General features: G+C 47.5%; 1 protein-coding gene across 10 annotated transcripts in view; it reads right to left on the bottom strand.

The window, feature by feature from the left end:
* Nucleotides 1–14,944, bottom strand: part of huwe1 (HECT, UBA and WWE domain containing E3 ubiquitin protein ligase 1) — a 283,531-nt gene that overhangs the window by 199,269 nt on the left and 69,318 nt on the right. For 9 of the 10 annotated variants that reach the window (XM_069929120.1, XM_069929126.1, XM_069929127.1 and 6 more), the window contains 5 exons: nt 13,822–14,028; nt 10,772–10,924; nt 7,902–7,964; nt 6,443–6,520; nt 1,950–2,000 (listed from right to left, as the gene is read on the bottom strand). In XM_069929120.1, coding sequence (XP_069785221.1) covers nt 1,950–2,000; nt 6,443–6,520; nt 7,902–7,964; nt 10,772–10,924; nt 13,822–14,028 — 552 coding nt within the window. The remainder of the gene's footprint in view (nt 1–1,949; nt 2,001–6,442; nt 6,521–7,901; nt 7,965–10,771; nt 10,925–13,821; nt 14,029–14,944) is intronic. The other variant, XM_069929124.1, reaches the window with a different exon arrangement.

Raw genomic sequence — 14,944 nt, 5'->3', positions numbered from 1 at the left:
TGGTAATTTACAAGATCATTTAAGATTCCCTTAGTGTCATGTACACTTTTCCCTCCTGTACAAACCATAACATATCGGAGCAGAAGAAGGGCATTCAGCCCATCGGGTCTGCCCTGCCATTCTTGAGCTGAGCTACTGTCCCACTCAGCCTCACTCCTCGCCTTATCCCCATAATCTGATTTCCTATTCAGATTCCTGTCAATCTCTGCCTTAAACACAGCTAAGGACAAGGCCTCCACAGCTTGCCCATGGCAGCAAATTCACAGGTTCACCACCTTCCAGCTACAAGAAAGACATGCTCAACTGCTGTTGGTGCATATTGTACACCCGTGTGGAGGTACAGTTATCCGAATTCAAACAATCGACAGCCTCAAGCAACTGGGAAAAAAAATAAGTAAATCAGTAAAATAATTGGTGTGCCTCGCCGTTACTCCACCAATCACACAAACTCAAGCAACCGGAAAAGATTCTCATCCGGCATCTACTCATCCCCAGATACCAGGGGTTTAACTGTTGTTACAGGATAGTTATTTTTTATTTGTATTTTTATATATATTTTAGAAAATTATTTTTGAGGGTGGGGCACCATTTTGAAACAGACTCAGAAGCTCCGTCAAGTAGAAGCCGTAAAAAACCTTGTTAATGTTCCACTGAAAGTCTGAAACAATGGAATGTCCGCTCAAAGACACCTGTTCAAACAAAAAGGATATGTTGCATGTTGACTCGTGCTTAAGAGGACTGAAGCTAAAATCCAAGTATGACTCAAGAAAGTCATGTGATTAAAGACGCTTCGAAAAGCAGCTTCAGTATCATCGACCACGGTCATATGAAGACATGCAGTGAGATGAACACAGCTGTTGTGTTCTCCTTCCTGGGGGAGGAATAAATGATTTGCTGTGGCTTTTGTAATGGTCACTTGTGACTGACCCATATCTGGGTAAAGAAACAAAGATTATTCTTGCATTTGGATCACAACCATTTCAATGTGGTGTTCTGTGTGTTTCACTGTCCAACATTTCCGCCCCCCCAAAAAAAAAATAAAAATACAACATAACCTGTAACAACAGTCAAACCCCCTGGTATCTGGGGATGAGTAGATGCCGGATGAGAATCTTTTCCAGTTGCTTGAGATTGTGAGATTGGCGAAGTAATGGCGAGGCATGCCAATTTTAATCCTTGCTGGGTCCATAACAGCATCGTGGAGGTCACAGATGCATGAAAGGGGGAAGTTGTTGAAAAATCATTCGTATAAAGAAACAGTTCTCTGAAAGCAACTCAACAGGAATTTGCGAGTTTTGAGAAATCTGATGACTCAGTGTCTCAACTACTGCCTAATTACTTCTGAACAACAGTTTCAAGATTCTGAATTTCAACCCAAGATTTCTAGTCTGAACTTTGAATTTGATTTTTCAGAATTGTGCCTAAGCTGTAATGGTTTGGGTGATCCATACACACATATATATACATTTACGCATCGTTGAGGAGAAGTTTAGAGTTAAGTAACATGTCATATTTTTAAGTTATTATTAAAAATTATTGTTTTATAGATACCATTGCCTTGGTGAATTTACATTGCTACTGGTCTATGATGGAACCCTGTACATCCACTCTACTTAGATATGTGACAATGTCCCCAGACCCTGCTCCCTGCACTTGCGTATTTTTTGTTGCACTGCCTGCTGTAAGAGCTGACTTGCCTGGACAGTGTACAAAACAAAGCCTTTTAATGCACCTCAGCACACATGTCAATGAAGAATTCAATAAGAGGAAGCACTGCACATTGATCCAAAGAACATCCCGTGGTGCAACCATTTTACAGAGACCCAGGATTCCATGCACACTGTGTTAACGTTGCTAACCCACGAGGTTGACCAGCAAACTATCCACAGACAGCTTAAAGCCATCTCTCCCATTCTCCGACTGCAGAAGTAGAAAGTGGAAGGACTCACCTTGTCTAATTGTTCTATGTGAATGTAATGTAGTGTGTTGTTTGTGGTGGCCTGCAAGAGAGGAAAGGTACAAAATGGGGGTCAATTCGACTTCACACAATGCGATGCAATTGGCAAACGAGAGTCCCTTTCAAATCAAAAGCAAAGACGATCTTTAAAATAAGAAACTTAGTTATTGGGGTGAAGAAGCTTCATTCTGTGTCTGACCCCAGGAGAGTGTGATGGGACAGTGCAAATCGAGCTTCACTCTATCTCTGACCTTGGTAGTGAGTGATGGAACGGTACGGAGGGAGTTTCACTCTGTCTCTGACCTTGGGAGTGTGTGACGGAATGATGTGGAGGGAACTTCACTGTGTCTGACCACAGGAATGCGTAATGGAATGGTACAGAGGGAGTTTCACTCTGTCTCTGAGCTTAAGAGTGTGTGATGAGATAGTACAGAGGGAGCTTCACTCTGTGTCCCATCCTGGGAGTATGTGAGGGGATAGTGATGAGGGAGCCATGACCTGCTCAAGGCTCTCGGCACAATGCCATCTGTCAGCGGCGGTCATGCAGGACAAGGTGACAGCAACACTACCAAGGAAGAATGCATGGCTCTGTGGAAGAATGAGAAAAAGACCATTTCACAAGGGGCCAGCGCCTTCCACAAACTTATGTTTCCAAAAAAAAGACCAGAGTCCCCATGGAAGGCTGTGGCACAGACCTGCAGCCAATGTGTCACCGGATACCCAACAGGAAAAAACCAGTCAGAGGTGAGAGTGGCCGACCTTGAGGCTCACTTCATCCATTGGTGGTTGGGGGAGGCGGGGGGGGGGGGGAGGGGGTGGGAGGGAAAAGAAAGGATTTGGAAGGCTGTCGTCCATTGAGCAGTCAATTGCACTCCCAACCTACAATGTTCTCATAAGAGAGGAGTCGACCCCGTGATCTCAGCAACCCCGGAACAGATGGCAGGTCCTCGCTGTTGGTGCACTTCCAAACGAGTGCTGTTCATTGGCTCCCAACCTTGGTGATGTCACTGAGCCACTCCCTTTGGATTCAAGGGAGGATTTCGAGGGTTGGGAATTCTTCTTGCAGGAGAGCCCAGTGTGCAACCAATGTGAAGTGGAGGGATGGTGGGCGAAGCAGATTCAATCCTGGCCTCCGGCGATGCCTGAGTGGAGCGTGAACATCCTCCATGATCAAGGGTAGGAGAGAGTCGCATTCCGGCTCCCTCCCACCTCCCTGAGACTTGCTAGGTCGCGAGGGGCAACTAGCCAAAGAAGCATGTGCATGAGACCCAAGGGGTGGGAGTTGGGAGGAATGAGACCAACGTCGGATTAGTCATACAGCACGGTATCAGACCATTTTAGCCTCACGAGCCCGTGCCATCCAATTTACACCCCATTAACCTACACCCTGATACGTTTTGAACCATGGGAGGAAACCAGAGCCCCCAGGGAAAACCCATGCAGACATGGAGAAAATGTACAAACCCCTTACAGGCAGCGCAGGATTCGAACCCTGGTTCCAATCGCTAGCACTGTGAAGGCATCGCGCTGACCGCTAAGCCAACCATGCCACCCCGAAATTAATTTTTAATTCAAATTAGCATGAATGGCTGGACTCTTGATGAGCTAGAGGGTCTAAATGGTGTGGCTTGTCCGGACCTCAGCAGATACTCCATCTGTGAGTCAAGGGCACATCATCACAGCGTTACAGTAGGACGTTCGAAATGACTTCTGCTTCCAGATATTCCATTCGGTAAACAAGCATGGAAGACATACAACTGAGAAATGACTGGCAGGTCTGAAGGCTTAGACTGTACGTCGAGGAATGACATGAACTAGCCATTCTCTGAGTCCTCTTGGCAGCGATTTGTTAAAACATAGGAGGGTACCCCGGCTTCATTTCCAGAAATGTCGCTGGTGTTCCTCGACTTCTGGGATCAGAATGTGATCACTGTGGAGAAACACCTTGAGGGAGACGAGCGGAGCTGGAGGGACGCAGTGGATCAGGCAGCAGCCGGCGCAGTTGGTGTGGCAGTTAGCGCAACGCTGTTACAACGGCAGTGACCTGGGTTCATATCTAGCACTGCCTGGAAGGAGTATGTATGTTTTTCCCATGTCCCACAGAGGGGGTGAGGGTTAAAGATCAATTAGGCGGCACAGGCTGGTGGGCATGTTACCGTGCTGTATGCCTGTATGATATTTAAAATTTAAACATTTCAAGTCAGGTCTCATTGCCTTGATGAGGAATCCCAAGCAGAAACACTGACCAACAATTTCTCTGCCTGACCTACTGAGTCTCTCCCCTCCATCTCCAGCTAAATTATTTCCTTGAATCAAGAAGCTCCACCAAATTACAACCGGGGAATGGAGTGGGGGAAGGGGAACGGTCAGGTGCAGCTGCTCTCTCCAGAGGGCTGTGTACATTCATGGCCAAGCAACACTGTTTCAGGCTGCAGGGCGAAGTGGCGGTCGAAGTCGGCCGGCCAGGTTGACAGGTTGGGACGTTCTCCCATGCCAAGGGTGGCACCATAGTCGAGATTAGAGTGATGGGGAGAAATTCCGCTGTCTGCACCACAATAGCTCTGCTTCCCCTCAGCAATCACATCAGCACCTTTTCCTGTAGGACTCTGAGGTTACCAAACTTCGGACCCTGCACATCTTTCTTCCACCCCTCCTCATCAGGACTGCTTACGCTTCAACAGACTGTGAAGGTGCTCCATGTTGTTTGGATGGGAACTGGAGGGCTAGCCTACTCCCAGAGATCCTATGGCAAGACCGCAATTTATTCCCACACGCAACATCAACCCACCCACAAGATATAGGAGCAAAAAATAGGTCATTCAGCCCATCAAGTTCCCCACCATTTAAACATGAGCTGATCAATTTTCCCGTTCAGCCCCACTGCCTGGCCTTCTCCCCATAACCCTTGATGACCTGGCTAATCAAGAACCTCTGCCTGAAATACACCCAATCACCTTGCCTCCACAACTGCCTGTGGCAACAAATTCCACAGATTCTCCGCCCTCTGGGTGAAGAAATTCCTCCGCGTCTCTGTTCTAAGTGGACACCCTTCAATCCTGAAGTTGTGCCCTCTTGTTCTAGACCAGTGGTTTTCAAGCTTTTTCTTTCCACTCACATCCCACCTTAAGTAATCCTTACGCCATAGGTGCTCTGTGATTAGTAAAGTGGGATGCGAGTAGGAAAAAAAGTTTGAAAGCCACTGTTTTAATCGTACTCGTGAGGTGCACGGTTTCATAACTCCAAAGGAAATGGGCCAATGACAATTTTTCTCAAGCAAAATATTTCAAGAAAAATTAGGTGTAGAGCAGTAGTTCTCAACCTTCTCTTCCCACTCACATTGCACCTTAAGCAATCTCTTACCAATCACAGAGCATGTATGGCATAGGGATTACTTAAGGTGGTATGTGAGTGGAAAGAAAAAGTTTGAAAACCACTGTTCTGGAGACTCCCACCGTGGGGAACAACCTTTCTACATCTATTCTGCCAGTGCCTTTCAACACAAGATGGGATTCATTAAGGTATGTTATGTAGGACAAGATGTTAATATCCTCAGGAGTCAAGAGGTCATGTTGCAACTCTACAAATCTCTGGTGAGACCCCACTTGGGAGGATTGTGTTCAGTTCTGGTCACCTCATTACAGGAAGGATGGGGAAGCAGTTGTGGAGAGGGTGCAGAGGAGATTCACCAGGATGTTGCCTGGATTGGGAAACAAGTCTTATGAAGCAAGGTTAGCAGAGCTGGGACTTTTCTCTTTGGAGGGAAGAAAGATGAGAGGAGCCTTGATAGAGGTCAACAAGATTCTGAGAAGTGGACAGCCAGTTCCCAAGGCAGGAATAGCAAACATCAGAGGACGTCTGTACAAAGTGAAGAGAGGGAAGTTTAGGAGAGACGTCAGGGGTGGTTTTTTTTTAAACACAGAGTGTTGTGGGACCTGGAGTGCCTTGCCAGAGGTGATTGTCGAGGCTGAAATATTTAAGAGACTTCTGGACAGGCACATGGATTAAAGAAAAATAGAGGGTTATGGGATAGGGAGGAGTTAGTTTTTTTTTAAGGCATATATGGGTCAGCTCAACTTTGAGGGTGAAAGGGTCTATGCTGTGCTGTAGTGTTCTCTGTTTCCATGAGATCCCCCTCGTTCTTCTAAATTCCAATCGAGCTGTCAAATGCTTTCATTCCCGCAATCATCCTTCTGAACCCTCTCCAATGTCACCATAAGCGAGGGGCCCAAAACCACTCACCATGCTCCGAATGAGGATCCCCCCCCCACCCCCCAGTCTCCAGAAACCCTGGCTGCTGTGTTCCTCCCAACACCCCCACCCCCCACCACACCAGCCAACATGCTTCAAAAAGTCCCTCACCGCCCCGCTCCACCTAGCGGCAGAGGATGCAAAAAGGGCGACTGGAATGCCGGCCCATCCTTGCCCTTTGACCTAGTGCTTGTTCAAAATTTATCTTTGGGGATTTGAAAAAAAAAGAAACCTCACCTTTTTGTCCAACTTCACCTCGGCACTTGGCTCTGCATAGAACTCAAAGTGTAGTGTTGTTGCACTAGGTGGGTATTTCTATATAAAAAAAGGATAAAAAAAAAAGGGAATTTAATACCCAATTTATGGTTTCCACTCCATGAGCTACTTTAAAATGTGAACACTCAATTAAGCTAAGGTTTAATGAAGCATCCTTGCCTGGCAGACAAGAGTTAGCCCCAAAGACTGAAGAGGGAAATGGCCGCTAATGACAGACCAGAGCTGGAGAAAACAAAACTGACCTCAACAGCTCTGAAATCAGATTGCTGATATTAGGGGTAACATCTCTGCTTGGGGTGGCAGGACAGGATGAGATGGGGAGGGGAGGGCACTCAGGACTCTTGGCCAAATGCTTGCGCTTTCAAGATCTGCTGCCCGCCTCCCGGCGGCACGAATCCAGGGCCCTGGCCTTTGTCCGGCAAAGAGAAAGCACAACACGCCAAGGGGTTCAATCACCGAGGGCTCGTTCCGCCGACACTGGCTGAAGTGCTATCCTTGGGAAGCAACACAAGACTTCACAAATGAAAACAGAGTGTTTGCTGAGCGCCGCTCTGTCGTATCAAACGCTCCCACTCCCTTACACGGGCTGGCAGAAGGAGCCCGCAGTTCTTTTGACGTTTACACAGCTGCAAAAGGAGTGGGGTGCAAAGTTGACAGCGACGCAGGATGGGAAAAGCCACGGAGATGGTGGAAGCCACGGAAGATGTAAAGCTGGGGCAGAGCAATCCATGGAAGCTGCGTGCGCTGAGCCCTTGCACCTCTGGGTCTCACGCCGAGATAACATTTAATTCCTGCCCAGCCAGTCAGTTCTCCTGCTATGAACGTGGCTCCTCTTGGGTGAACCACGCCTTCCAAGTTTGAGCCCACAATTTAAAGGGGCTTTGGGAAGGAGAGAAAAAAAAAAGGAGGGTGAGGAATTTGACCTCAAGACAGCAGCTCATTTACTGTAGCGTTAGCACAACACCGTTACAGCACCAGCAGTCGGGACCAAGGTTCGAATCCCACGCTGTCTGTAAAGAGTTTGTGTGTTCTTCCCGCGTCTGCATGGATTTTCCCAGGGGATCTGGTTTCCTCCCACTATTCAAAAATGTACCGGAGTTTTATGTCCATTGGGTGGCATGGACTCTTGGGCCAAAAGGGCTTGTTACCATGCTGTATGACTACATATTAAATTTAAATTTTAAGATTTTTCCCGTTTTATCACGAACTGGAACAATACCACATAATTCTTGTAAGAATGGCACGTGGTGTGCTCTCCACCCAGAACAAGACACAGAGGCCTGGTTGATGCAGAGCCTGGGCCGCATCCAGGTTCTGCATCAACCAGGGATCGTCGGCGAGAACAAGCCACAAAGGGGGAAACCCCGGGGTGCAGGGAAACGCTTGTACCCATTTCCTGGGTCTCCGCAAAGCCACTTACCGACATCTGCAAGTCACGGCAGCATTCGGCAAGACCAAAACCATTCTCCTTTCCGCCCCAGCTCTGCAGAAACAAAGACCCACATTCCTCGTCATACAAAGCGGTCTGCAAGATCAAGTAAAGCCTTCCACTTCAGTGACACTGTGAAGAGCATCCAGTGCAGCACACAAAAAAACATGCAGGAGAAAGTTGGCGAGTCGCGCACTATCCACAGGAAGTGAAGGGTGACCGATTTTTCGGAACTGGGAATAAGAAACGTCAGTTCTCCTTCACTTCCAATGGACACTGCTGAGTTGCTCCAGCATGTTCCTGTGCTGCACTCGCCCCCAGCATCAGGAGACTTTTTTGTTCAACTCCAGTGACCAGCTTTTGATGGCTGATAAATTGCACTGCAGACTCAAAGTCCTGTGGCTCCATAGAATTCGAGCCACACTGAGAAAGCTGGTTAAATTAGAACCACAGAACAATTACAGCACAGAAGCAGGCCACCTCGACCTCTCTAATCTGTGCTAAACCACTTTTTTCCTAGTCCCACTGACCTGCATCCTGCCCATAGTCCTTTATACCACTCCCATCCTTGTATCTGTCCAAATTCTTCTTAAATGTTAAAAATGAGCCCACATTCACCACTTCAGCTCATTCCACACTCCCATCGCTCTCTCTGTATGAAGAGGTTCCCCCTAAACTTTCCCCCTTAACCCATGTCCTCTGGTTTGTATCTCACCAACCCTCAGTGGAAAAAGCCAACCTACATTTACTTTGTCTGTCCCCCTCAATTTTAAACACCTCTGATAAATCTCCCCTCATTCTTTTACACTCCCGGGAATAAAGTCCTAATTAACGTGGAACAAAAAAGTAGCATCAATTTGGTGATCATGAAAGTTGTTCAAAGGAGGTTCACCAGGTTGATTCCAGAGATGAGGTGGAGGAGAGATCGAGTTGTCTGGATCTGGACTTGCTGGAATTTAGAAGGATGAGAGGGGATCTTATAGAAAAGTACAAAACTATGAAAGGCATAAATAAGATAGAGGTTATTAAGTTGCTTCCAATGGTGGGGGAGACCAGAACTAGGGGACAAAACCTTAAGATTCAGGATAGTAGATTTAGAACGGAGATACTTTTCCCAGAGGATGGTGAACCTGGGGAATTCGCTGCCCATTGAAGCAGTGGAGACGACCTCAGTAAATATATTTAAGACAGGGTTGGATAGATTTTTACAAAGATGGGGAATGAAGGGATCTGGGGAAAAGGCAGGTTGGTGCACGTGGCATAACGGTCAGCACAATCGCCTTTACAGCACCAGCGATTGGGTCTAGAGTTCGAATCCCCATGCTGATTGTATGGAGTTTGTATGTTCTCCCTGTGTCTGCGTGGGTTTCCTCCCACTGTTCAAAATGAACAGGGGGTTAATTGGGCGGTACGGCTCATGGACCAAAATGACCTGTTGCCATGCTGTATATCTAAATTTTTAATACAACTTCTGCACCTATTTCTCATAGGCCGTAAAAGTCATCCTCATCTGTAACTCCAGATCCACAGCAATGTTGTAGATTCTTAATGGCTTTGCAAATGGGCGTGCAAGGCACCGTCACAAGGATAAAATATGCCTCACTCTTCAGCACCAACACCCAGACAGCAGTTGTTTCAGGTTTTAACTAAGTTCCTCACACCCCTAACAGGAAGGTGACCACAGCAGTGGACCAGTGAGGGGCTCAACGGCTAAGGACCTACACAAGCTATGGGCTGTTAGTGAATTGTGGTTGAAGGACCCGCACAGGGCTGCAGGCTGCCGAAGACTGGCTCACGGGAACCAGATCTCGGCACCAGGATTCAAGAGGGAGCTAAGGACAAGAAGGGCCTCAGCTGCTGAAGACTTCTCAATTGTGTCAAAGATATGTATCTGGAGCTTGGGTGGTCGATGATTTGGACAGGAGTATGTTTAGCAGCAGAGGGTGCAGGAGTGCTGGAGGCGAATCCACACTCAGTGACTCTGAAGGGCTTTTCTTTTGTTCTTCTTTCTCTTGTATGTACGGAACGCCAGGCAATACCAATGGCAACTCTTTACCTTACAGCTGGAAAAAGTAGCTGCATATACTCTTGAAATCATCAACCCTGCCTCGCTTTGTGGCCCAAAAATCTGATGTTTTCTATATCACCCATGTAAGAGTTGACTCCCCTGTTTTTGGCCCAGGCCACTCTCCCATCTGAGCTCCAGTTGCGCAAACTGAACCCTCAACTCGGCCACCCCGACTGCAGATCCTCACCTCAGCTGCTCTCCCATCCGAGCTCCCGATGCCCCGGCCACAAACCCTCACCCTGGCCGCCCTCCCATCCGAGCTCCCGATGCCCCAACAGCAGACTCTCATCCTGGCCACCCGCCCACCCGAGCTCCCGACACCCCAACTGTGGATCCTCGCCCCGACCACCTGCCCATTCAAGTTTCCGAAGCCCCATCCAAGCTCCCAACCACAAAAACTTGCCCCAGACAGCCACCCGCCCACCAAGTTCCCGACACTCCAACTGCTGATCCTTGCCTCAGCTGCCCGCCCACCAGAATGCCCCAACTGCAGACACACCACCTGACACTTCAACGATGCAGGTACTTACCGCGGTCAAAAGTATGACCCATGTAAAAGTCGAAACCCCCCCCCCCTCCAAATTTAACCCAAAAATTTGGTTCAAATAATTCGACAATTACACGAGTATAATCAGTAAAGTATATATGCATGTTTCATTATTGTGACAATAACTATGGGATAAAAGGAATGGAAGAAAAGCCAACACATCTTACACGGTTCAGTCCGGAGGTGGGGAAAACGGGAGAGGGAATACACCAATGGAAGGGAGACGGAAGGCTCTCTCAAACTCACCTCTGCAAGGTGCTGCAGCCTTGACAACAAAGGTGTTCTCTTATCAGATCCAAGGCGAGTGATATAATTTGACCTCTTGCTGAAGACATACAGCAGATTTAATACAGCCAGCACCACTTGCATGTCGCAAGAGGCTAACAACGTGGTCAGGTGCTGCAAAGAAAGGAGGAAGATTTAGTTAGTACATTCCATCTGCAACCCAGCTTCGGGCAATCAGAACACCGGCACACCTCAGGGGTGGAAACAAACCAATGGGTGGGCCCTGTGTTGGCAGGATATAGCCAAAGGAAGTTTAGCAGAGACATCAGGGGTACTGTATATACCAATGACGTGGCCAATCCTCAAAACTTTAACATTGGGGGTGGGGGGTTGTCCTACACGCCGGGTCTAAAATCCAAAGCTTGACAGCGAAGTCTCAACATCACTGCCATCTCCAACGCAATCTCGCACATGCCCCAGTAGTTATCAGCGGTCACTGCGCTCCTCCGTGGGGTCCATCCATCCAGTCCAACTGCCGTTAGCTCTGCACAAGCTTTAAACAGCCTGTTGCAGGAGACAATGGTGGTTTATTTACAGAGTTTTGGGTGACTGGAGTGTTTGCCAGGAGTGGTGGTGGAGGCTGAAACATTGGGGCGTTTAAGAGACTCTTCAACAGGCACGTGGATGGAAGAAAACAGAGAGCTACGAGGTAGGAAGGGTTTAGATTATTTTTGTAGGAATATATTGGTCAGCACAATATCGAGGGCTGAAGGGCCTGTACTGTGCTGAGGTGTTCTATGAAGCAACACAAAGAATCGCTAGCTCTGAGCACACACCTGCCGAGGTTCCTGACGAGTTCTCCATCCCAACTACATACCCAGCCTGCTCCCTGAGCAACGCAGCGCCATCGTCTAAACACTGGGCTCTAGGTATTGCAGGAAGGAGGATAACAAGACCTCTACATACTAACGAGCAGGTCAGATGCAGAACGGTGAAGATTTCCAAATAGTCAGATACTGGATTAACGGAGCAACACATTGGGAGGAACTCAGCAAGTTGAGCATCACAAGTGGGAGAAAAAGAATGGACAGAACAGGACAAGAGCACAGAGGGGAGAGAGATCTGGTATAATGAGGACAGGGGCAAGTCATAGACCTGTGAAGGGCAGCAGGGAAAGAGGTGACGGGCATACAGGCAGGGGAAAATGTTTTCACCAAAGTGCTGGAGAAACTCAGCAGGTCACGCAGCACTTCATGGTGCAGAGATGTTTCAGCCCGAGCCCTCTGTCCAAGCTACGAGCAAAAAGCAGACAGGTTCCTGAAGAAAATTGAGGGGATGGGGCAGGGGAAGGACCACAGGCCCTCAAGCAAGAGATAGAGTAAAACACCAAAGTTTGCAAACACAGTGACTGGAAGTTAAAAACACAATGCTGGAGAAACTCAGCAGGTCAAACAGCGTCCTTTTAATATAAAAAACCCAAAACTCAGCTGGTTTGACAAAAATATTCTCGATGCTGAATAAACCAGCTGAGTTCCTGCAGCATTTTCGGGGTTTTTACAACAATTGCAGCGTCTGCAGCCAATTGTGTTTCTCTCGGTGTACTTTTTTTTACTGTCAATACTAACTTTATTGAGATTTGCCCTGCCTTATATAGGCCCACTGAGCCTGGTGGTTACACTGCTTCCAGCAGAAATGACATTGCCAGCCATGGATAGGCTGGAAGTCCCGCCGGTGCTTGCTGTTTCCCGCCATGCAGCTGGCAGCTTGTGAAGAAAGCCAACTTAGTTAGCTTGGCTCTTACAGGATTGTCGTTTTTGGACATCATCTTGTGTGTTGGGCTACCACACGACTCCCACCCCCAGAACTGATGATCCGGGTGCTGTCCTGGTTTTGGGCTGCCTCCTTCTGAGATGTGGGGCTGGTGGGTTGATTGGCTGGCTGGTGTCCATATGTGCTGGTTTGAGGTGGTCAGTGGTAAATGTTTCCTCCTTGTCACTGATGTACAGCAAATGTAGTCCCGTTATGCCTGACCACGTGGTTTAGCTCCTCGTATGGCCGCTGTAGCAGCCCCTCTCTCAGTGTACTTTATACAGATCCAGGCATGGGAAGATGGAAATCTATTAAATTCCAGTATATGGGGGAGCGATACCCCGAACAATCCAAAACACTATACCTCTTTTTCTAGTTTTATTACTAATATATATTATTTTTTGAGAGGGGTTGAGAGAGGGAGGGGAGGGGTTATAACCCTCATGTAACGAAGGAAAATGTTTCAATTTAATCAGTAATTAAATTAATCAGCATGAAGATTTATTAATTGCATGTATGGAAAAAACATTTAGATAAAATATTCAAATAAAGTGTACTTTATATAGCAAAGACCCCTCCACCACCATGATCTCTGACATCCACCCTGACCTACTCCACCCTGACACAAAATAAAAAGAGGGTTCACCTTGTCCTTGCCTCCCCCCCACCTCCACATTTGCTGTCACCTACAACATGATCCCACCATCAGACAATCTTTGCCTCTCCACCTTTCCGTAGGGACTGCTCCCTCCGTAACTCCGTCATGCACTCATCCCTCTCCCCTTTTTCTCCTTCCCTTCATCCAGCCATCCCTCCTCTCCTTGATTGCTGCTGTCCCTTTCCTCCCTTCCCCCAACCATCCTTCCTCTTCTTGATTGCTGCTGTCCCCTCCCTCCCTTTTTCACCAATTGCCTCCTGCCTTTACGACCACCCTTTCCCCTACTCTTTTGTACGGAAGCCTGCCGACATTTTTCCATACCTTGATGACGGGCTCAAGCCCGAAACGTTGGTTATGTATTTTTACATATTGCTAAAGTACACTGTTTGACCTGTTAAATTTCTCCAGCATGGTTTTTTTTTAACCTCCTCACCAATCGCCCCCTTGGCACCTTCTCCTGCAACCGTGGGAAAGTACCACACCTCCTTCCTCATCACCATTCGGGGCACCAAAAAGTCCTCGCAAGAGAACCAATGCTTCGCTTGTCAATCTGCGGGCATCATTAGCTGCATCCCATTGCGGAGAGACTGGGCTTGGCACTCACCTCGATGGAACTGTACAGATGCCTCGAAAAGCTGTACTCGATGAGCAGGGCGGTGAAGTTTAAGACAGCCAGGAGGAGGGCTTTGAGCTGCTCGTTTTCTGGTCTGTCGCACACCAACATCCAAGACATGGTTTCCACCGTCTGACCAGCGTCCGACAGAATCCCGTCGAACCGATCCAGCATGTCCACCCAGTGGTACAGCTCGCACTGGTGGGAGGGAAGAGGAATCAAGCTCAAATAGCAATTTAACTCACTCCTGCAGAGAACACTTGTAGCACAGTATCAGCCCCTTTGGCCCATCTGCCACTGATACCATCAAAATTGGCCTTTCGCCAACTGAGAATCTCAACTAGAGGATCAAACCCACCGCATGTGCCATCATACAGGAAGATCCTCAAAACATAAAAATTTCATCTTAAAATCAGGGCGTCCTAGACACCAGGTCTAAAATCCGTTCCGTGACAGAGAAAACTCAAAACCCACCGCTCCCAAAGCAATCTCACGTGTTAGTTATCAGCGAAGTCTCAGTTCTCCTCCACAGGGTCCATCCACCTGGTCTGACTGCTGTCAGCTCTGTGCAGGCATTAAATGCCCGCCAGTGGTTTATTTTAAAATATCCAAACAAAATTGAAACCTTTACATGATCATGTGTTATTAAACTATTGGGTATCGCTCAAAACCAACATTTTAGGGGGAAATTTTGGGATCTTCAGATACACAGTTGTCCTACATGCTGGCATATACGGTATCCTTACTGTGATCAGTCTGGTCACCTCATTACAAGAAAGATGTGAAAACTTTGGAGAGGGTGCAGAGAAAATTGTCTGGATTGGGGGATATCTGAGGAAAAACTAACAGAGCTGGGGGGCTTTTCTCTTTGGAGCAAAAGAGGATGAGAGATGACTTAATAGAGATCTACTAGATCAGGGGTGTCAAATTCAAATTCACGGAGGGCCAAAATTAAAAACTTGGACTCAGTTGAGGGCCAAACTAAATATTTATTGAAAATTTTCAACAACATCTGCATGTTTTCTCTTCTTTCAACATATGTAATGTTAAACTTTTTCTTATTAAAATAAATGTTTAATAATAGTTTTGGATAAACTCTTTCCAGAAGCATTAA

This window comes from Narcine bancroftii, chromosome 3 (assembly GCF_036971445.1).
Source record: "Narcine bancroftii isolate sNarBan1 chromosome 3, sNarBan1.hap1, whole genome shotgun sequence".
NCBI lineage: Eukaryota > Metazoa > Chordata > Chondrichthyes > Torpediniformes > Narcinidae > Narcine > Narcine bancroftii.
This window is presented reverse-complemented; position numbering and strand designations above follow the sequence as displayed.